Source organism: Seriola dumerili, unplaced genomic scaffold (assembly GCF_002260705.1).
Source record: "Seriola dumerili isolate Sdu_G_001 unplaced genomic scaffold, Sdu_1.0 BDQW01000003.1, whole genome shotgun sequence".
Classification (NCBI taxonomy): Eukaryota; Metazoa; Chordata; class Actinopteri; order Carangiformes; family Carangidae; genus Seriola; species Seriola dumerili.
The window spans coordinates 12160172-12182193 of NW_019174258.1; the positions used below are offsets into that span (position 1 = coordinate 12160172).

The 22022-nt window shown below is 41.4% G+C and overlaps 1 protein-coding gene across 1 annotated transcript; it reads right to left on the reverse strand.

Annotated features, from left to right (window-relative positions):
- Positions 1-781: 781 nt before the first annotated feature.
- neto2 (neuropilin and tolloid like 2) lies at positions 782-20491 on the reverse strand. Its single transcript, XM_022742265.1, has 10 exons — positions 20035-20491; positions 15722-15778; positions 15314-15457; positions 12528-12776; positions 11982-12029; positions 11316-11443; positions 7245-7473; positions 3940-4053; positions 3619-3749; positions 782-2756 (listed from the first exon to the last, which is right to left on the reverse strand). The coding sequence occupies exons 1-10, from the start codon at positions 20042-20044 to the stop codon at positions 2028-2030; spliced, it is 1839 nt and encodes a 612-aa protein (XP_022597986.1). The 5' UTR covers positions 20045-20491; the 3' UTR covers positions 782-2027.
- Between the last annotated feature and the right edge of the window lie 1531 nt (positions 20492-22022).

Sequence of the window (22022 nt, forward strand, 5' to 3'; positions counted from 1 at the left end):
GATTGTACTCTTTATAATATTAGTCATAGACCCAACAATTCCCACCATGAGCAAGCACTTGGCTATAGTGGCAAGGAAAAACTTCCTTTTAAGAGGGTAAAACCTCAAACAGAACCACACTCAGGGTGGGCAGCCATCTGCCTCGTCTGGTTAACAGTTATTCTAAGTGATTTCAGAGACTTTAATTTGTAAGATCTGCTTCTCAGCAAAGTCCAACTATTATCCCATCATAATATATTGATTATTATCATACATCTATGCTACCTTAAGACTCCCAAACTAAATCCATCTGTTTCACAGAGGACCAGGGCATAATGCATGTGACCATGAGTACCTGAATGTAACATATTTTAAAAGGATGCCGTAAGCATTACACGGGACAAATGCATCATGACAGCAAAGGAAAGGGTGAGTGGAATTTGCGTGTGTATGAGAGTCAGCGACAGACTTAAAAAATGCTGCAAAGATTCACTATTTTATATTTGACAGTCAAGAAGATCTGCACTATCCCATAATATTTAAAGATGTGATCATATTGCAGCTATTGGAATTAATCAGCCTGAAATTCTGTATATTCAACCATAAACTATATTTCAAGTTTTTAGAAAATAAATCATGCCAAAAACACTTTCTTTGTTAGTATCCATCACAGTGAAGCCAAACATCTTGTATAGACTGTTTCTTGTCACCCTGCATGTCACAATGTGTGTCTTACCTTAATGCAACATCTGTCTTGGATATAATGAAGAGAAAAGCTCACAGGGAGGTGAGTAAGCTCTCATTTAATTCAACAGAATGAAATTATACAACCATTGGTTAAAATAATAAATGAGTCCCATATAAGCTACATGTCTGTCTCTTTAGGGAAACAGGTTGTGCTTGTTTTAAACACTCAGTTCATGGATAAATTGAACAATTACATTTTCTCCTGGTAAGGGTGGGGTTTGGGAGCGGGATGGTTGCTATTTTTCGATTCAGTCCAGGCTTCACAACCAAAACATTTCGTACTCCACAAACGTTTACTTATTGCCTGAATGCCCATTTGCTATAAAGCTCACAGAGCAGAAATAGTCTTTTCTTCTCTATTCCTTACCAAAATAAGACAGTCTCTTCATGTGCTCTTCCTGAGGAGAGACTGAATGGAGCGTTCCCTCTGTGTATGTGTGAGGTAACCATGAAAAATACATACTTATTATTGTAAGATCACATTATTATCATTGCCATCACCATCACCATCATCATCATCATCATCATCATCATCATCATCATCATCATCATCATCATCATCATATTTCTGATCATCATCAACAGCAACTTCATCATCAACCTCATTATCATCAACACCACGTCATTGATAAGTCATCTTCATAAAATCATCTGAGCAACATTTGAAAAAGATTAAAGAGTTAAAAGCCAAGCATCATCATGAGGCTGGATATATACTGGATTTAACAGTACAGTACACTGACAAAAATAAAGACTCAAATAAATTATTAGAAGACGCACTATATATCATATATCTGTGCATGTCAGGTGAATAAATGTAAAAACTCAGTCTCTCCACCTTCCTCTCTCCCTATAATTGAGTGGGTTCCTGGTCTTTTAGGCAACCAAACAGAGAGAAGTCTGGATCTGCATGCGAGAACATTCTCCTGTAAGTCTCTGATGGAGGGAGAGCTTAAATGAGTAGGAGACTGGAGAAGAGACGTCTCCACGCTTCCTTCATTTGAAATCCTTTCTGAAGAATAGAACCACTGTTTTCCTCAGCTTCTCTCTTCTTCTGGTCCCTTATTTCTCATCTCCCTTTCTGCCCAAACCTCCACATGAGACTATGAGTGGAAAAGATCCTTAAGTGCTACCCACAATACTATTAACACTGCTTGGAGAGCAATGGTAGAAGAAGAAAAGGGAGTGATCAATTTAGGATTATTGTGCCTCTCCTGTCTTCTCTTCTTCCCTCTCTTGTCTGGATGAGTGAAATGCAAGGTCTGCCTGCATTCTCTTTCTGCTTGTCTTCCTCCCACCACCTAGAAGTCCATGGACATGGAGCGCTGTTGTGGATCAACTATGGTGGTACTGTTACGAGCGCTGTTGCCACGGATACTGAGGGTTCCGCAGGCTCCTGCCATCCCGCCGCCGATACCTCCTGCAATGCCACTAGGCCCTGCCATGGCCACTCCCGCCATACTCATTCCTCCAGGCATCGCCACTCCTCCTGTTATCCCCACTGGCCCTCCAATCCCTCCTCCTGCTATCCCTGATGCTCCGCCTACTGCCCCTCCACCTGTGGCTCCTCCTCCTGCTGCTCCTCCACCACGGCTATAGATCTCACACGGGATCTCCTCTGTGACGCGGTCCTCGATGACCTGCTGGTCGCAGTCGTGAGTCTGTGAGTGTTGCTTGTAGCCATAGCAGCTCTTCTTGTAGCTGGCTGTGGAGTTGAAAGTCTTCATGGGTGGTGGCTTGGAGAAGTCGTTGTGGTAGGATAGCTCCATAGAGCTCAGAGTGGTGCGGCTGTGCTTCATGCTGCCGCCACCAGTGGCCACTGAGGCTTGGGAGCCGCAGTGGTGCTCATGGACGCAGCGGGACATGGTGGAGGAGCGCCGCAGCTTGTGGAAGCTGTCAAGCTCCTCAGAGAGGTCAGCTAGGTCTGAGGATATCTCCTTGTCTCGCAGAGAGAACAGCTCGTAGTGAGGCGGATCAAAGACCTCTTGGAATCCAGCCTTGTTAAAAACACCAGGCCGGCGAGCTACTACCTGGAAAAGAAGAAGATCCATTCAGACCGTTAAACTTTAGTGATTAGGAGGCCGCTAGTTGTCATGCTGATATCAAGACAACAAACAGAAGAACCCTATTAAGATGTACAACTGTCAGAAAACACAATAAATGAGCAGCTTTAAGGTTCCTGTTTTCTCAACTGCTTGCTAAATGATTACTAGGGTCAACATTAATTTTTTCTAAAGTTAGAACAGTTTTGTTTGTGAGAGATTTCTGTATTCTTTTATTGTCTGTATTGTTCATGCTGGTTTTAAATAAGCAGGGCTCATAATTTGGCAATTTCTGAATAAAAATCAGATGGCAGTTTGTTGCAAATGTTGCTGTCAATCATATCTGATCAATACACCTAAGGATTGTTTCAACCAAACAACTGATTGTTGCCTCTATGTTATGAATATTGAATGTTATAGAAAATGCCTATAACTTTTTCAGAGCTTCTAAATTAAAAGTGTAAAAAGATGGATGGGAGGAAAGTGGTAAAAGTCCATTTCCACCTTACATAAGCACTTAAAATCAATGTATATGTTGTACATACTTAAGATTTTAAGATTTTGGTGCTCTATATATATATATATATATATATATATATATATACATGTATACTAGTATCAGTACCAGTACCTGTTTAGATGTTATTCTGATACTGTGATATACTGGATTATTTTTGATATGACCTGTAATGGTGTAAATCCCAAGGGACTTCTTTCTTCCCTGTCTCCAAATCTACATGTGACCCCCTTTGGTCTGGAATCCCACAATCGCTTCAGTTATGTGTCTCCTCTTTTCTGACTTGGTTTGCTTTCCTGCTGAACAAAAAGTCAGTCACAAATGATGAGTTACCTTTTTCCTTGGTTGCTTCATTTGGACCAGGATGGAGATGATGAGAAGAACCAGAACGATGCCTGATGAGACACCAATGACAGTGCCATGGGTCTTAGTGATCTGATGGAAAAGCCCCTTAGATCGCTTCTCTGCAGGGGGAAGGGGTGAGGAGAGGAGAGAAGAAGAGAGAATAAGAAAAATAAAGAAAGGGCGAAAGGAAGATGAAAAAAGTAAGTACAAAAACGAATATAGAATACCAACCCTAAAAACTAACAACTAACAAAATAAATCCTAATTTACCATCATAACTGTAATAGTTGGCAGGAAGAAGACAATCACCTTTGCAGTGGTTTTCATCCCATGGGTAGACACAGTTCTGAACCCCATTGCACACCAGGGAGTTGTTAATGCACATGTTGCTATGGCAGAAGAATGTATTGGCTGAACAGGGGGCTGCAGGCAAAAGACAATATACAGAGAAAAAGGAATTAATCAAAACCAAGAGAAACGGTGCAGAGTAAAAAATGACTACACCGTGAAAAGAACCAGAAGCTATTTTGATGATTATAAAACAATAACAGCAATAAAAGAACAATAATTTGGCTGCAGAAATCTGTAGAGGCGTGTAATAAAAGATAAATGTTCTATTATTTCTTGAAACTCTTGAGGTCTAATGGAGACAGATCACACATGGCCATACATCATCATTTCCTGCAGACACTACAAGCAGCATCAGGGGGTGATGAAGGGAGGAGATGGCAGCTTCACTGAGCTGCAACCTTCATGTCATGGGAGTTTGAGAGGAAGGGGTGGGTGGGTGGGGGTGGGTTGGTTGGTTGCATGGTCAGTTTGAAAAATAGGAGCAGGAGGAGAGGAGGAACATGGAAAAGATAAAAAAAGAAAGGCAGGGGATGGCGGGGGGTACGGGTAGAAATGGCTTTGTGCCATTGTGGGGTGCAGATGGTCAGGCAGGTGCTCTGAGACACCCCACATTACAGTGACTGTTAACGTATGAAGGCTTAGGTGGACAGAGATAGAGATGACTAGTAATTGATGCTGGCTGCTCAGCTCAGGAGATCTATGCACTGCCAGTCAGAAGGAAGAGGAGGAGGAGGAAGATGCAGATGTCTGGGTCTTGTATAGACCATTTGGGGCGACAGTAATAGCTTTGGGAAATCAGGTTCTGATGTACAGCTGGAAATGGGTGGAAAGCAGTGGCATGGTATATTTCTCAGGTGTCCTCTAGTGCTATTTTCTGTTTTCACCAGGTCACAAGGAATCCAACCAAGGCTTGTGTTACAGCAAATTTACGACTGTGCTTTTAATTTTTCTGCTTTGATTTACTGGAGGAGAGTCAAGACTCATACACAGACCTCACATATAATGTGAAATTTGAGCTTAACTATCAACTAAGCCGTCAGCCATGTTTATTAGTTTGAATAGGATCTTAATTTACACTGAATACATCGCAAATTAGTTCAAGAGATGATGTTCTACAACTAGACATGTTTGAGCATCTGATCAGGTTTAATGCCAAACCAAAGTCCAACATAAAAAAATGATCAAAGACAAACAACAAAATCTTTTCTGAAACCAGCCCTGGTTAAAGGAAGAGAGCAGTGTACATTATTTAAAAGATGTACTCTGAAGTGTCACATTTTCACACAGAGTTTCAGTAGATGTAACTGTGTTAAAAGTGAGTTTAAAGAAATGTATTTTCCATTGTTACCTCTTATCTATTGAAATAAGACAAGTCAAATTAGTTTTATTTATATAGCTCAAAATCCTAAATCACAAATTTGTTTCAAAGGATAGTCTCTATTCTTAGACCTGCAATATGAATAAAGAAGCATAAAGAGCATGGATCCAGGAGGATTACGAGGAATTTCCAGGTGCTGCACATAAACCTCCTCTCTACCATGAAGATCTAGTAACAACCATTATATTCTATAATTTTCCTTTTCCGCATGAACAAAGAGCATTATGGCATGGTCACCTATAAATGGCTTTCACATAGACAAATCTCGCTCCCACTATGAGGCTTTATGCACATGGTTCAGTATAATATTCATTTAATATTCAACCTCTGTCTCCTATGGCTGGTTCATGTCTCCATACTGCCCTTCCTCAGCCCCTTTGACAAGAATTTTCTTCCTTTTTTTGCCCACACAGGCTTTAGCAGGTGCAGACACGCTCTTTGAGTCTTTATCACAACTGAAACAGATTGTGGTCTGCTCCACCAGCCTCACCCCTGCTCTGAGGTCCACTGTGATGAGGGCTCTGAGCCTCCACTTCCCTCTCCCTGCATGCTTCCTCTGCCTCAGGGTTAAACAACTTTGACAAGGGGACATGTATATGTGTGTGTGTGTGGAAGAGGAGTGTGTATGTGTTGGGAGTGTCTTCCCCATCTATCTCCCAGTGAGCCTGCAGACAGGGTCGCTCCCCTGACACTGTGATCACTTCCAAACTGATTATGAATCTCCCGCCTTCAAAATGCAGTTTCTCAGAGGGTGTCAACAACGCTGCACCCTCTTACACCCACACTCCCTCCTTACACACTCACACACACACCTCACGTCTGAATGTATGCAGTGTGTGTGTGTGTGTGTGTGTGTGTGTGTGTGTGTGTGTGTGGTCTTGAGTGTATGTGTGGGCTTAGGAAAGCCTTAATGTGTCTGGTTTACATGTCTGAGGGGGTTCTGTTGGAAGATTAGAGCCCATTGAGAATGATGGAGTGCAAAAAGCACAAGCTCATCTTGTTCTCTGAGTGACAAAGATTAATGATTCCTCCTGACCTCTAAGTAAACTTTGAGTCAGTGGCTGACTCTGACCAAATAAAGTTTGGGAGTCATTCAAGAGACTTCAGACTTCTCTAAGATGAACTGTGTGATCAGAATTAATGAGGATCCAAATGGTCTTAAGGATTCTCAGAGTAAAAAAAAAAACACCCTTGCTGAATTTAAAAGGCCATTAAGTTCTGACTGCAATGGTTATGGGTTTGCTGATGAAAACAACATTAGCATTCACCCCAGGGTTTAGCAAGTGTGCAAGAGAATGTGGCAATTAATATCTCAGTCTATTCAGGCATTTAATGAAAATATTATGGTGCGCTAAGAGAAAAACAGTTTCCCGCTTGGCAATTTCTGTTACCTTATGTACAACCTTTAACATCATTCGTCCCTTCTTTGTCCCTCAAGAATGATGAAGCTTAATGTATGATTACTTCCAGTAGATCTATTAACCCGTCTCAGCTTTTCTTTGTACAAAAATAGGGAAATTAAATCCTATTTTCCTGTTGTAAGTGACCTATAATAAGCACAGTATCATGCTGTGACATGCACATCAATAAATTATATGATGCTTTATTTAAAAATGCTGGAGTAAATAATTGTTTTTTGCATGTCTGTGCTCTAGACACAGCACAGTGTAATTAGCTTTCCTCGCTGAAATGACACTGAGGTGTCTGTCTACTGATGCAGACACAATGTTTTCGTGTCTGTTTCTGTGTGTGGATAATGTAGTGGCTCGTAGGTTTTGGTTTTACAGTGTAGTGACAATGACAATGACATATGGTGCCTTTTTGACCTGGGTCCTATTTTTCCTTCTTCCTCCTTCACAATGTTGTCAAGATGACCGGTACTCACGGTCAACAAAGGAAGTGAAGAGCATGCGGAAGCGGCTGAGTCGGCTCTTCTCGTCGGCCCACATCCGCACGACTCCCACACCGTTGTCCAACATCACGTCATTGGCCACGGTGCTGCAGAACTTGGCCTTGAGGTTCTCGATGGCACTGCTGCCATCATACACAGCTACAAAGTTCTTCTTGCATTCATTACTGTGCTCCATCTGGTACTCCATGAAGCGCAGGTAGATCTGCAGACAGGAGGTGGAAATCAGTGTGGAAGCTCATGAACACCAGAACACCCGAGTTTAACCTCTCAGCTATCTAAACATAATCAGCAACTGTACGCTTTATGAATGCAAATAGATGAAAAATATGCATTAAATAGTAAAATAGCAAATATGACTAAAACTGTTTAGACACATACAATGACTAGAACAGATTAGACTATAACAGATGAGAGCAGAACCCTGCAGCTGGGACAGCAACAGGATGAACAGTTTAGATGATGGATAGAAGATGCATTGACAGAGAATCGAATCAAACATCAACAAAGTAAATCTAATCTAAGTTGTGATGCGAGCGTGCATTATTCATATACTGATAGTTGGCAACTGAATTAATTGAAAATATCTGTCATGGTGCTGCTTGCCATGTCTTCCCTCGCCCTTCTCTTTCCTCACAGCTGCATCTCAATTCAGAGAAATGCTGCAGGGACTGAGGGCCAGTGAGCTGATCCAGCACCTCCTTCAAAAATTAGGCAGTCTGGCGTCAGATTGCAAGACTAGTCCCCTGCTTGGTTGGTCCATCTCAAGTTATAAAGTCAGAAATGTCCAAATATTCCACCAAGAAGCTGTGGTCACACAGCTAACACAGCAGTGAATACCAGAGGGAAATTCAGACAAGTTTCGTGATGCTGAAGTTTACAGTGTAAGCTGTGATGTTTCCATTCAACAACTGGTAAACTTAGCAACCCAAACACAACTTCACTACACAGCAGAGCTATCTGAAATACATCAGTGTGTCACTGGATATACCATTTAAACAGCATCTTGTCGTAGCAGTTGTAAAGATGTATAAAGCATTAACATTAAAGACAAGCCATTCCAGTTAGTGAGCATACACAGCACCAGGGTCCTAGAACAGGCTTAACTAAATATTATAAATGTTATTACACCAGATTATAGTTGGTGAACACAGTGGCTGTAACACCGGAGCCAGTGTAGCAAACCTGACATTTTATAGATTTAAGTGTACAACAGGTCAGCATTTCTTTGTGTATTCTAGTGTCATAAACTACCTCTCATAATTAAGGCAGAGTCAGACTCTCCTGACTTTAAAGCAAAGGCTAAAAAATGGCTGCTAAATAATATTCCTTAATAGAATGTGGAGATAATAATAATTTATTATAAACTACCATTTAATCCAATAACATTTAGGCTACATCTTGAACAATGTTAAACAATTAGAGGCTTTCATGAATGTGTGAGTAATAGTAAAACAACGATAAACTGTTTGTTTATATGACTCATGTTTCTTTAGCCTTATTTATTAGTATCTTAACGTTGGACACTAAAAGCCTGTTGCCATCTTGATGAGGTGGTGAACTGTGCAAACACTAAGAACAAATGATGGAAATAAGTCCAGGACTTTATTCTGATATGTTGTACTATTTTTGCAGATGTATTGGAGAGTTGTCACTAAACCTAAACATGTGCTTTTCTTATTATATGACATGACCAGTAACTGACCAAAATACCTGTTGAGGAAAACAGAGAGAAGAAACTTGAGTTTGAGCTTGTGGTGTTTTCCACAGCAGACATTTTAACATGTCACAATAGGAAAAGCACAGGTGTTACTAATAACATTAATGATGGCTCTGTGTGTCCCAGTAAGAAAAAACAGTGTGACAATGCAATACCCTGCACAAAACGAGGACCCTCAGACTTGAACAGCTAAATCAAAGTCATCCATCATTAGTTTTATGTACACCTGTGCTCTTCCTGCCGTAAAGTCTAAAGGCTGTGCGTGAAAAGCCTATTACCGAGCCCGTGGTGTGTTCATTAGAGGACCTCAGTGCATTTTCCTCCCTCTGTAAATCACATGAACACCACTGTGACCAGTGACCTGGCTGCACAGCAGCTTGTCGTTTGCTCATTAGTTAGCCTACATATACTTACATGTAGCAGTGTTAGGTTTTATCTTGTGAAGTAATTACAAAATAAACGTCTTTAAATTGTGTGATCAAGTCTTGGCCACAGGGGAACAGTGACTTAGATGACACAGACAGTACATTTTGCACACAGGCTCCTGTGACCACGCAGCAGTTGAGTAGCTGCTCTTCTGTAGCTGCTGAATGTGCTGCTCTGTTTCTTCTGCTTCGTTGAGCTAATGTCTGACTGGGCAACTCAGAGCTGCTGCTAAATCCAGATCCTCTTCACTGCTGCCTCATATTGCACATGTAGGACCAGTGAAGTGACTGCGGGGGACAAATCTGTGTCTGTGTCAGAGAAGTTAGTGTGTGTTAGTAATGCGTGAATGTTTCATGTGTATGTATAAAATATTACTGTGTATACACATGTGCGTGGGTAAATGCTTACAGAACTGTATGTGACAGATATATGCTATAGCATAGCAGTGTGCTGATGACTCATTTAGTCATGAGGGAGAAACAGAGCAGCAGTGAATCAAGGCTGGCCAGGTTATGGTTGTAAATTCAATGGGGTTTTAGAGATCCACTCATAAATATCAGAACTTATGAGAACACATCACATCAACTTTCAATCTTGGCTTGAAAATGAACTTATGAATCTCCAGAGCTATATTTTATAAATAAAATTTATTTGCCTGCATTGCTTTTCCTCATCTCTGTGTATCTGCACTGCTCATATCCATTATGCATTAAATTACAATCACAATACAGACATGACCATTCCGACTTGTTCTCAAAGACTGGAGCTGACAATACTACTAGATGCATTCACACAAAAATATTCACATCAGGAAATCTACTGCAGGCTTTTATAGATGAACATCTGCCTGTTTACTTAATGACTTTCTTTGGAGCAGAGCAGGTCAAAAGTTATAACTGCTGCTGCGCACATTAAAAGTGATTCATACTTATTTATAAGTGCTGATGACAAAAAGTAATTTCCTAGTGATACAAGGTCAGATGACAGGAGATGTTTTGATCATGTTGATACTAGAATTTACTATTGAAACATGCACTGACTCCACACTTTCTATTACAGTGAGAGGACAAAAGATGAAAATGTAAAAATAATACAGATGTCAAGGTGAGGTGCTGAAACAAGTCTACTGACAGACAGGTGGAACAGGGTGATTGTAAGCTGGGTGAGTTTAGAGTCGACTCCACAACTATTTAGAAATTCTGACCTGCTGCGGCTCTTGTTTACATTCAGAATATACACCCAACTTAAACTCTGCTCACACGGAAAGTCTTCTGAGAAATTTCTCATCAGATTTCCTTTTTTGGATAACTATTCATAGATTCTGGTATACACTGCGTGCTTAACCTGTGAATAGAGATTTTGTATCACTTGTCATGTGGTCCAGCTTGGTCCAGTTGTCTGCCATTTACAATGATTACAATCATTAGAAAACGTTAGTGCTTTTACCAAATTAAACATTCTTAGCACTGAGAAAGACGCGCACCAAATGTTTCAGTGTCTTCAAGGGGAATGAGACGCTAAAACACTGAGAGCAACGTTACTGATGGTTCAGATGTGAAATTCTAAAATTCCTCCAACGTTGTTTAGTCTATTCAGTGGAGCCAGCATCAGTGTCTTTAACAAATATCCACAAGAGAGATGAATAAAAGTCCCTGAGTGCTTTATACCACTTTAATATGCAGTGAGATCTCAGGATGATTAGAGGTTTTAAATCATAACTACATTAATGAAGTAAAGGCATACATTTTTCACCTATTTTATAATGGCTTTGAACATGAGTCATCCAAATTAAAGCCTAGACCAGACTGTAGCTGTTATAAAATGGAGATCTCAAACATAGGTTGAAGGATAGGACAGATGCAACACATACCATATTCCCTTAAATGGCCCTTTATACTGACCTTGGACTGAGGAGGAGCCCTGATGGTCCAGATACAGTCCAGAGCATCACCAGGCTTCACTCGTTCTTCCTCTTCCACCTGACTGGAGCGAATGATCCCATCCCATCCTCCGATTTCAAACTGACAGTCTGTACAGCCACAGAGGAGAGGTAAGAGGAAAGAGAAAGGGATTGAAAGAGAGGGATAAAAGATGGGAAAAGTGAGAAAGGGGTCACACGGAGGAAGCAAAAAAAAAGAAAAAAGGAGAAGAGAAAACAGAGAGAAAGAATAAAGAGCAGGAAATAAAGAGGAAAAGTATAGGAAGAAGAGCAGCATGACAGACAGAGGGACAGATGAGGGATTTTATTTAAAGAAGTAAAGGATTTAAGGTGGAATTGAAGCAGATTAGGACAAAGGACAATAAGAAGACAGAGGAACAAAGGCATGAAGACAGGAAGGGAAGAGCAGGATAAAAGAGGTGTGTGTTCTTTCATGTATTTAAATTTGTGCATGAGTGTGTATGTACATTCTTTCACTTCATGTACAATTGTGTGCTTGTCAAGGTACATTTGCGTGTTCAGCGTTCACATCAGAGGCAGAGATAGATAGCCTCCGGTAAGCTTCTGAGCACAGAGGAGCTCTTCAAAAGGGATCGAACACAAACCGACGAAATGCTGCCGAGCTTACCTGGGATGGGGTTTAGCAGTCCACCCACGTGCAGATGGAAATCAGGGTCTGAAATGATAAGATTTGGGAGGCGCGTGACTCTCAATCCACACAGCAGAAAAAGGTAAGCATAGAACAGAAGATAAGATCCCATTAAGGCAGGCCAGATAAAGCAGAAAAGGGTCTTTTTGAAGCTAATATCTGTCGTTTGATGGGAGACTCTGATTTCTAGGCATATTGGGTTCAAACTCAGGAGGCTCTGATGTTCAACGTGTCTCTGCTGAAGACCAGGAAAAGTGAAGGGAGAAAGCCTGTAATTTTTGTAAAATTGGAGACTCTGTGGGTGACCTGTGGATGTCCAGCATGCTGATGTTCAGTCTCTTTTTACTGGAAATGAACACAAACAATATGGACAATGCAGAAAAATGATGTTTTAGGGAAGAGTGGGATCTTCTCTGTCACACTGAGATCAGATTCTCCTGTCTGTTTTCTCACATCTTACTCAGAACCTTTGATGTGTACAGTGGAGTTACATTCACTGCAGACATACACTTTGGGTGTGCCTACCTGCAATGAAGGTGTACTTGATGCGGAAGCCAAGGCCCTCCAACTCTTCATCGCTGGTGAACTTGATCCACATGAAGCGTCCCGTTGACGTGACCAGGCCTGGGTTCTTTCCCCCGCAGAAGCGATCGATGAGTGGTGAGAACCCAAACGGCCCATCACGGATTTCGATGTGATCGAAGCGGCACTCGAACGAGGGCTCGATGTAGTAATTCTTATCAAAAGCCAGCTGAATCCTTTGTCTGGGGAGAGCTTTGGTGAACAACAAAGCAAGGGTGGGGGGTGGTGGGGGGGACAAAGGGGAAAAATCCATGAAAAGAACAAAATTAAATCTTGCTTTTGAAGCACAAAGCAACATCTGGATGGAATTCTAAAGCATGAATTAAAAGTAAAGTCAAATACGAGTTCATGTGATGCTCAACTGACTGTGTGGAGAGCAAACTTTTTAGAAATTAGCTCAGATCTAGGTGCAGGGTGTCGTCCTTAGTTAACTAAAGCTCTATTCAGACATGGAATATGTTAAAGTCATGGCTTTTTGTCATTCAGATAATGTCTGACTTTTACTGTAAGTGTTCTTTATAGCTTCATTCAGACACGACAGGACATTTACAGAAAGAACCCCAATAATCGAGCGACATTTGGAACCTGCCGCATGAGAAGAAGCCATGTCACTGAGTTAGAAAGTATTAATGTGAAGGAAAATAGTTTTCTGTCATCTCACGGGCTTCATCACTGATGAATTTTAAAATGTATTCAATGACCAACGTGAGCTTGAGGCGTGATAGTACCAGATGAGGAGGTTGTTTGTTCCTTCACACATATGCGTATTGTGGTGTTTTCTGAATCTGACGATCAACTTCAACTTAACATTGAAGGGTGCACTAGATAAACCAAATAAAATAGCTGCTCTCCCTTAACCCCCAAGCAAGATTCTACGCAGATGTTATACCAGAAGAAATGACCATTATTAAAGTAGGTGCTTAACCTAATTACTTCTCCCAGACTTTGTTTTTGCTCTGGTTTGTGCTTTCTGATTGCTGTAAACACCATTATAAACTAATTTCTGCACCTGCAAACTATGCAAAAGCAGAATAACAGAACAGAAGAAGCTAAACACTCATTATTTTTGTCTTTTAATCATAAATATGAAGGTGCATATTCACATATACAAGCATGCATCACTCAAATGCATGTACAATGGACAGATGCATACAAGCATACACAAACATAGACACAGCCTGACATGTCAGCACTGCTGTCTCAGTGTCAGTGTGTCCAGAACACTGCAATCACAGCATGAACTGCAGTTTACAAGTTCATCAGTCATGCAAATCCAGAATATGTCTATGTACTGAATGGTCAGAGCTCATTAATGACATCACCCCGCCTCCCACACTGAGGACGGACAAGTCATGCCTGCCTCGGGAGATGAATCATACTGAATAAAGATGCAGGTGATTCGGAGGAGGGCTCTGACTCATCTCAGGCATGGTGAAGTCAAACATGTTCCATTACAGAAAAAAGAGCGTGGTCAAGAGTGGTGCATGTGCACAGTACAGTGTGTAACTGAAATAAAATAATCTATTTTCTCTGTGAGAATTTGTGTCTCTGCTTTTGTCTTTGAATTTAAGCCTGAGTGTTTCCTTTCTGCTTGAAAGAGCAGCCTGTATGCCTGCACTTCCTGCTATCTGTGTGCCTCCTTCCCTGGTGAGTTGAGTCTCCTTCTCCCTATAACTTTCCATCTCACTCTCTCTCTCACACACACACACACACATATCACACAGTTTGATACAGAAAGAGCATTAAGTATAATTGCTCGATCTATTGAGCCGATGAACTGGGGGACATGACACGATCAATGAGCCTCACTAACCACAAATTATGATTACAAAGCTATCTGATTAGCACTTATGCCAAACGTGAGCATCTCTCTGAGAGGAAGAATAAAAGAGCTCAACACTGCAGCTCGGATATGAATATGACTAAAGCCATTCAAGACCAAATAATAGTAAATGACAGGTTCCATCTGTCGCTTCCCAGACCGACTGTGATGTACTGCTGCACCTCCCTGTGATGGAGTCATGGCTTTTTCATCAACAATAGGTGTGGGCTTGCTTTGTCCACAGGGGGAGCCCTTGAGCCATGTGTAAAATCCATTACCCACCATGGCAAGAAGAGCACCAAGCACACATCTCATCTGCATTAAAGGCTGTACTTTAACTTCATGGATAAACAACTCATCAGTTTAGTATGAAAACGTCTCTTCGTCTCCTATAGCTGCTAATGATGCTCTCCATTATGTCTCATGTGCAGCAGGCCACCAGATTACTGATGGATGTGATTATTTATGGTGAACACTAAAGTGTTGACAAGGATGAGTGCAATTCTGAGAAATACCACCAAAGCTCAAATGTGTAGCAGATGTTCATCTCTTTTATGTTTCATTCAAAAGCAGAGTCGTCTGGCTCATCCAGCCAATATCGATGAACACAGCACTACTCTGATGAGGCCAGAAGTCAGGGCTACCCACAATGAGCCACTTCCCATCATCTTCAAAAGGCTTTAACTGCGCTGTGGAACAAATTCAGGACGGCTCATTCGGAAAATGTCAGGCTGATTGCCCGCCAGCGAAAGAACACAAAATCAGATAGGGGCAAGGTTACATAAAACAATGTCAGTCAGACTAATGACGTTCACTAAAGGAGGCAATATGCTGAGAGGTGAAGGAAACCATGTCAGCTGTTCTGGTAACAACAGCTACCAAAGGCAGAAGATGAAGTATTCATTACCTTCCAGGATGTAAACGCACTCCTTGTTGGGTGGGTAGGTGTTGGGGTAGTTTGGCGATGTGAACACGCCGCCGTTGATGTTACGGACCCATGTGCCACAGTCATTCTGGTTGGGGCTCTGGCCGCCATGTTCGCTCGGGGACTCTGAAAGCAGAAAAGCAGAGAACAGACAGACAGATGGGTTATTGAGTCAGGGGATCAATGAGGGAATGATTGGAAGGCAGGAAAAGTGGAAAGAGGTTTGGAGCAAGAAAAGGGAAAAAACAGACAGGGGATAAAGAGGGAGGAAGAAATTAGAAAGGAACCATTTTGTCCTATGATACAAGATAACTCCTCCTTATTTCAGACTGGTTCAGCACCTGTGAAACAACATTAACGGAAGAGAAAAGCATTTGAGCTCTGGCTTACCTTTAGTTCTCTGTGCCAGAGCGAAACCCTCTTCTATTATAAAGAAGAGTATCCACGCTGTGAAGCAGAGATATCACACATTAGTTACAGGTGACACAACACTGAATTTATATCTTAGTGTTCAACAATGACAAAATGGAAATCACTAAACAGCCACAGAATAAGTATGTGTGACCAGCTGCAGTATTGATTTCGCCCGACCTTGATGAATCGTGAGCACAATATAGATCAATACAATTTTTAAGTAAATCTCTGACTGAATTGGTAAATTTAAAAAATATATGTTGCTGAGAAAAGAGGAGGAGAGCTGTGAGAGAGAAGATAATCCTGAGGTATGTATCAGTGTAGGTATGTCTTCATGATACTGCTGTATGTTCAGGATATCATCATACAGAGCATAGCATTACAGTACAGAGCATTCATGAAAGGGTAGCGCTGGGGAAATATTCAATTTGTAAATGATAGGGCTCCAAGGCTGAAAGAGATACTGAGCATGGAAGTTGCTACAGTTAAAATTTAAACTTTAAGCAATACGGATACTGTACGACATTTTTGATATGGTTCAATCTTATTAATGTAACTTTTCAGCATTCTTCTACTCGAGTTGTGAACTAAATGCAAACCCCTCAGACAGCATCTTCTTTTCAACATTCATGAATTATTATCATCCATTTCTGGATTTTGGCTTTGTGGTCCAGTGCTTATCATCCTGCTGAGCTATGGCTGCAACCGATGATTATTTTCACTGCTACATGTTATTTTCCAGATTAATTGTTGGTTTATAAAATGTCATAAAATAGTGATGAATGCCTTTGTATTTCCTGAGAGATCTTACAGTACTTTTTTTTGGTTTCACACAAATAGTCTAAAACCTTTGCAGCAAATGCTCTCAGTTGAGCAGCTGGAACCAGTAAATGATTTAACAATTAATTGCTTATAAAAATAGTATTGAAAATTATTGAAAATAGTAGTCAATTAATTAATTGTGTCAGCTCGAGACTGACAGGTTTGAATAAAACATGACTGATTCCACAGATACTTGCAGAAGAGAAAAAGTATTATTAGCTGTTGCATTAAAGCGTAGTGAGGTAGTCATGACATCTAAAAGTAGCGGTAATGACAGTAATAGCAGTAGTAAGTAGTAGTTCATTAAAGACAGTTTCAAACCATCAACTCTCATCCAAGCCACAAGACTCTAACCCACTAATCTGCAGCCTCTAGGCACCAGAAACATAAAGCATTAGTAGGAAAAACAGGATTACAGGCTCTGAAGCTTACAGCTCTGATGAGAAGACAGGCATCTGGGCAGAGCATGGCTACAGACAATAGGTGAAATACGTTGTATTACAATGATATCTGCACTGAGGGGCGAGCATGTTACAGCTTCTGACACTGCCTTGCTCTGATAAGCCGCTGTAGACCTGATCCCCACTGAGTTCATAATAGGTTGGCCTGTTCACATCAAATTAGAGAGTGAGCGTGAGCCTGGCACGTTGCATAATGGAAGGAAGGATGGAGGGCTGAGGGAGGAGAGGGGGAGAGAAGGACAGAGAGAGAGAGAGAGAGAGAGCGAGGGGTGGGGGTCTCATGAAGAAGATTGCATGGTTAACATAAGCAGTGAACACAAATGCTCCAGTGAGCATGCATGTTTGAATGGACTCATTTTGAAATGCACACATACACACGGCCCCCGAGGCTCCTGGATCTTCATTACTTCTATCTCCATTATCTTGCAATGAAGTATCGTAGGTGGGAGTGTGAACTACCACAGGCACATCGAGAGAACAGGCCACCCAAACGCAAATAACAGGTTCTCACTGAAGCTTTTTCACATTACAAGCCTCACTAAATCTTATACAGACAGTTTACACTGTAGACTACTGCTGCCCTCTACAAAGCTACTACTTCAAAATGTGAAAGTTGTCTTCCTTTCAAGGCCTTTTGTTTGGAAATATCAACAAAACAGACTCTGTGCGAACATTATTTTTTCCAGCCTGTAAATGTCTTGAGATAAAACGTTACCTTGAGCTGCAGTGGCAGAAATGTTTATCAAGCACATAAATATTTAAATAAAGTTATTAGGCAGAAATTAAATAATTCATGTAAGCATTTGTAACATCTTTTGTAACATTATAAATTAATCACAAGCTAAATAAGAGTTGCAGCCAGTGTCACTTCAAGACTAAGGGAAGAACTGGTGAAGGTGTATGAAATGGATGATGAATGATAATGTAACTATGAAAACACAACTCTATAACAAAGAATGGCATATGTCACAAAAAGCACCCATCTCACTATCTGTAAGGTCTCCACATACTGATAGGTTGAGTCATGTATGTGTAGTCCAGTTCCTATTATTCCCGACAATGTTTTAAGGCATTGTCTTATCCCACTGAAAGATGTGTTCTGTTCCTTTTAAAGAACGACAGAATAAAAAATGACCGCGGGTAGCTCATGTCATTTTACATCACTTCTCACTTGGGCTCACAAGCCAAGTTAAAGCTGTAATCTGCTTTATTCTCTCAAAACTGACAAGACAGAACAAAAAAGGCCACCACAGCCTACTATAACCCAGGACTGAAGAAATGACATAAAACCTGTTAATGAGGACTTTTGTTGTATCCTGTCCAAATAAGCAAGTGTGGCCTTAATTAGGTCTATATGACACGAACTACAACGACATACCAGCTACAAATAGGCCACCAGACAAAAGGTTAAATAATTAGCAAGTTAACACTTAATGAGGTAAGGCAAGAATGGGTCTACCACAGTAAAGCCACTAATAAAGCTTCATAATGCAAGAAATTACTTTTCGTCTCGTGTCTGTGACGTGGTACATGACAAGTGACGGCCTGAAGGTAGACTACACCTGTAGCCACTCATAATTAGACTATAAACCGGCTAATCGTTATAAGTAATTACAATTAACAGTTAACTCTGCATTTAAATGGTAGCTAACGGCCAACGAACATATTTACATTATTTACCTGTTTAACCACACAGCTACTGCAGTAAACTGCCCCCGCCACAGCACCAACAACGCTTCACTGAACGCATCAAGAGGTGTTGCAGCTGTCTGCTGCGGCGCGTGCCTCAGGTGCTGATGGCGCGAGACCGTGGCTGAAGCTGGAGTCGCTTGAGCAGCAGCGGCAGCACGCGCGCAGGCTATCGCTGGTGCAGGACATGAGTGAACTTGGACGGCTTCCCTCTCCACGGAGGAGAAATATTCTAATGTTGGACCCTGGTTGTGAGTAGTGTGAAGTAACACGAGTCTTTTTTATTCAGAAAAAACTGTTTCACGTTATTTAAAAAAAAAAAAACTGTGGCACCGGAAACCTCCAAACGTGCTTCTCTTTGTGGCCACATTTCTGGAGACAAAGTCTTTGTGACAGACCAGACGTTTTTACGTCCACATATTGGAAACACTTAATGCCCCCTGACGGTTTTATCGCCCCTGTATGGATTTCAAATAGTGTTTGACCTTATCTGTCCATTACAGTCATGAATCTCAAATAGGCTGCCCTCACATAGGTTGCTGTGGACAGAGGCACTCCTCACAGCGGGGAAACCTCTGGTTCTGGTCCTTTTTACATTACGCTCAAACAGTCCAGCAGACAGGAGCGTCAGTGAAGTAATGTATCGCGTTTAATTGGTCGGAGCATCAGAGTATTAATGAGACCAATATCACGTGAGGCTATTTTAGTTTATTATAATTATAATTATAATTTTTTACAATGACTGGGCACACGTTGGTTCAAACCAGACCCAACCAAGCCCAGAGGAACCTATCTGCTGGTTTGACTGAATCTTACAGAATAAGAGGCATATCAGCAGATGCTGGGACTTGAACTGGTGGATTAAACACCACCGGTTAATGGCGATGGGGTGATGTGGACAATAAAACAGGAAGATTTGCCGTAAAAGTCACAAGAGGGCAAGCTGATGCTAAAGACAAATAAACGAGTGAGAAAGGGAGATGTCAGGGAAGAGCCAGAGGAAGGCAGTGGTCAGTTTGCACAGTTTTCCTGTAGATTATCTCGTGTGTCTCAGATTATGAGGAACATACAGAATAATGAGGACTTTGTACTGAAGCTGATCCATATAGTGCGCATTTGATAATTTCACGCCTCACTCATTGCTTTGTGGCGTGTGTTCAATCTAAGACAGCTGCAAATTTAATATCCATTGTGCTGAAAAGAGACGAGGCAAAAAGCTAAATACATTTCATTAAACTGTCGATTCTTTCTGCCCGAGGCACCGGACCCTGACGCGCAACAAGGATGCTCGGGCAGCTCATACAAGCCTCAACTCACCTCTGTGCATTTCCTCTCACGGTGTGATTCCAACTCAAAAGCACCTTTCTAAAAACGCCCTCCTATTCTGTCCATTGTAGGGGTCCTCGGGGCTCTTCACAAAATCCAACTTTCTTTCTCCGCCAGCAGTAAATCCATTACGCAGAGCCACGCTCCAAGAAGACAGCGGCACCAAGCTCCTCTTCAATCGGCGATTCCGCTGCGTGGGGCTGGAAGATGAACACTGCTGTGAGCCCTTCAGCCAGGCATCGCTACTGTAAACACAGCTTCCAGTGGGACCACAGTGCAGATGACATGTGGAGATGGACTGATCCAGGCGGGTAGACGCGCTCTAGGAGAGGTAGGTATCCAAAAGACGCATCTGGATGGCTGATGGATAGAGAGAGACAAAGAGAGAGATGGAGGAAGAGCACGGAGGAGGAGAGGAGGAGAAGGAGGAGAGTCCGTCTCTGTCTAATCTCCGTCCGTGTCTGAACTAAGAAATGCTCCTGAACGAGGCTCATTTAAGCCGTGGGCGCTGCTTACATCAATGAGTGGCTTGTCATGAGCGCAGTCAAAGCACACACAGTTAAGAAATTACTTTTCCGGTCATATCTTTCAAAATAAAACCTTACTGGGGAACTTGTTGCACCTTCTCCTAATTCAACAATTAACTGAAAAGTAAAGGATTTCAAGGAAGAATGACACTGGTGATTTTTTTGTATTTACATCGTCTTACTATAGGTAGGGGATTTACTATTGAAATAAGCCTTGTTAATATTGGTGGGGAAACATGGGCAGGTTGTAAATAAAAAAGGTGGAAGCATTATGCATAAAGGAGGAAGCTGGTTTCTCCTGCTTTTATTCAGAATGAACAACCAACACATTGACCGTTAACCACACTGTGGCCAAGTTTTGTGATAAAACAAGGCATCGGATTGTGCCAACATTTTCTTGGTTTTGTATATTGTCAACTGTCCAATGCAGATCACTACTACTGCTATGGAACCCAACTAAATTTCAAGTTAACAGACACTCAGTTGTTCTTGTTTATTTTAATTATTTATATTTTTATTTATCATTGTAAAGACCTATTGACAGAACTGATCTATCCATGTATATCCCAAACATCATGAGGGTGTAAATGCCTGATGTAATTCACCGATGTGATCATTGGTCTCAGTCCAAATTTGATTTTAGGGCATAATAAAATCCCGAATCTGCAAGAAGCATATTTGGTTCTGACTAATCAAATACCAATCCTGAAGAAATCTGCATTTGATCTGCTTGTACAGTTTTAAGGTTTAGTGACAAAACTCTTCTATGCTCCTAAACCTTACCTTTTCCATTTTTCTTTCCATGCTTTTATTTTTTTAGGCCAAACCCACTCATTTCCTGTACTGTTCTGGTTTTCTCTGTATAGCTTAACACAGCTCTAGTGCACCACCCCCTCCTTGCTCTAAGTCCCCCTCTCTCTCTTTCTATCTCTCTCCCTCTGTGCGTGTGCGTCTCCAAACACACACATGCACACAGCTATTGACTGTCAATACTGTACGTGTTAGAGTGACATACATGCTCTGCAATGCTTGTGCTCTGCTTAAAGACTACAGCGCGTGAGACAATCTTACTCTCATTTGCCATGCAGGGAGGGTTAACTCCATCCATGCATTATTTAGCAGGGTGGCTCCTGAGATGGGGTGCTGGGCCCAGAGGGTTGCTCAAAGGGGGCTCCAGGGGTCCTGTGGAAAATTAAAGGCAGTTTAATTTCTGTGCTGCTTCAGTCACTATAAATTTAGATAACGAAGAGCATATAAAAATGATTATTTTAAGTGTAAATCTCCCTCTAGCCTCCCTGCTACAAAATAAACAAAGGATGTTCTTAGAAAGGAGTTTCAGGGGAAGAACTATTCTAAATGGTAAATTGTGGGTCTGGGACTTAATGTGTATCTATTTATTTCACAAGCAGCTTTAAGGAGAACGCAACATTAACAAGACAAGAAGTCTAATAA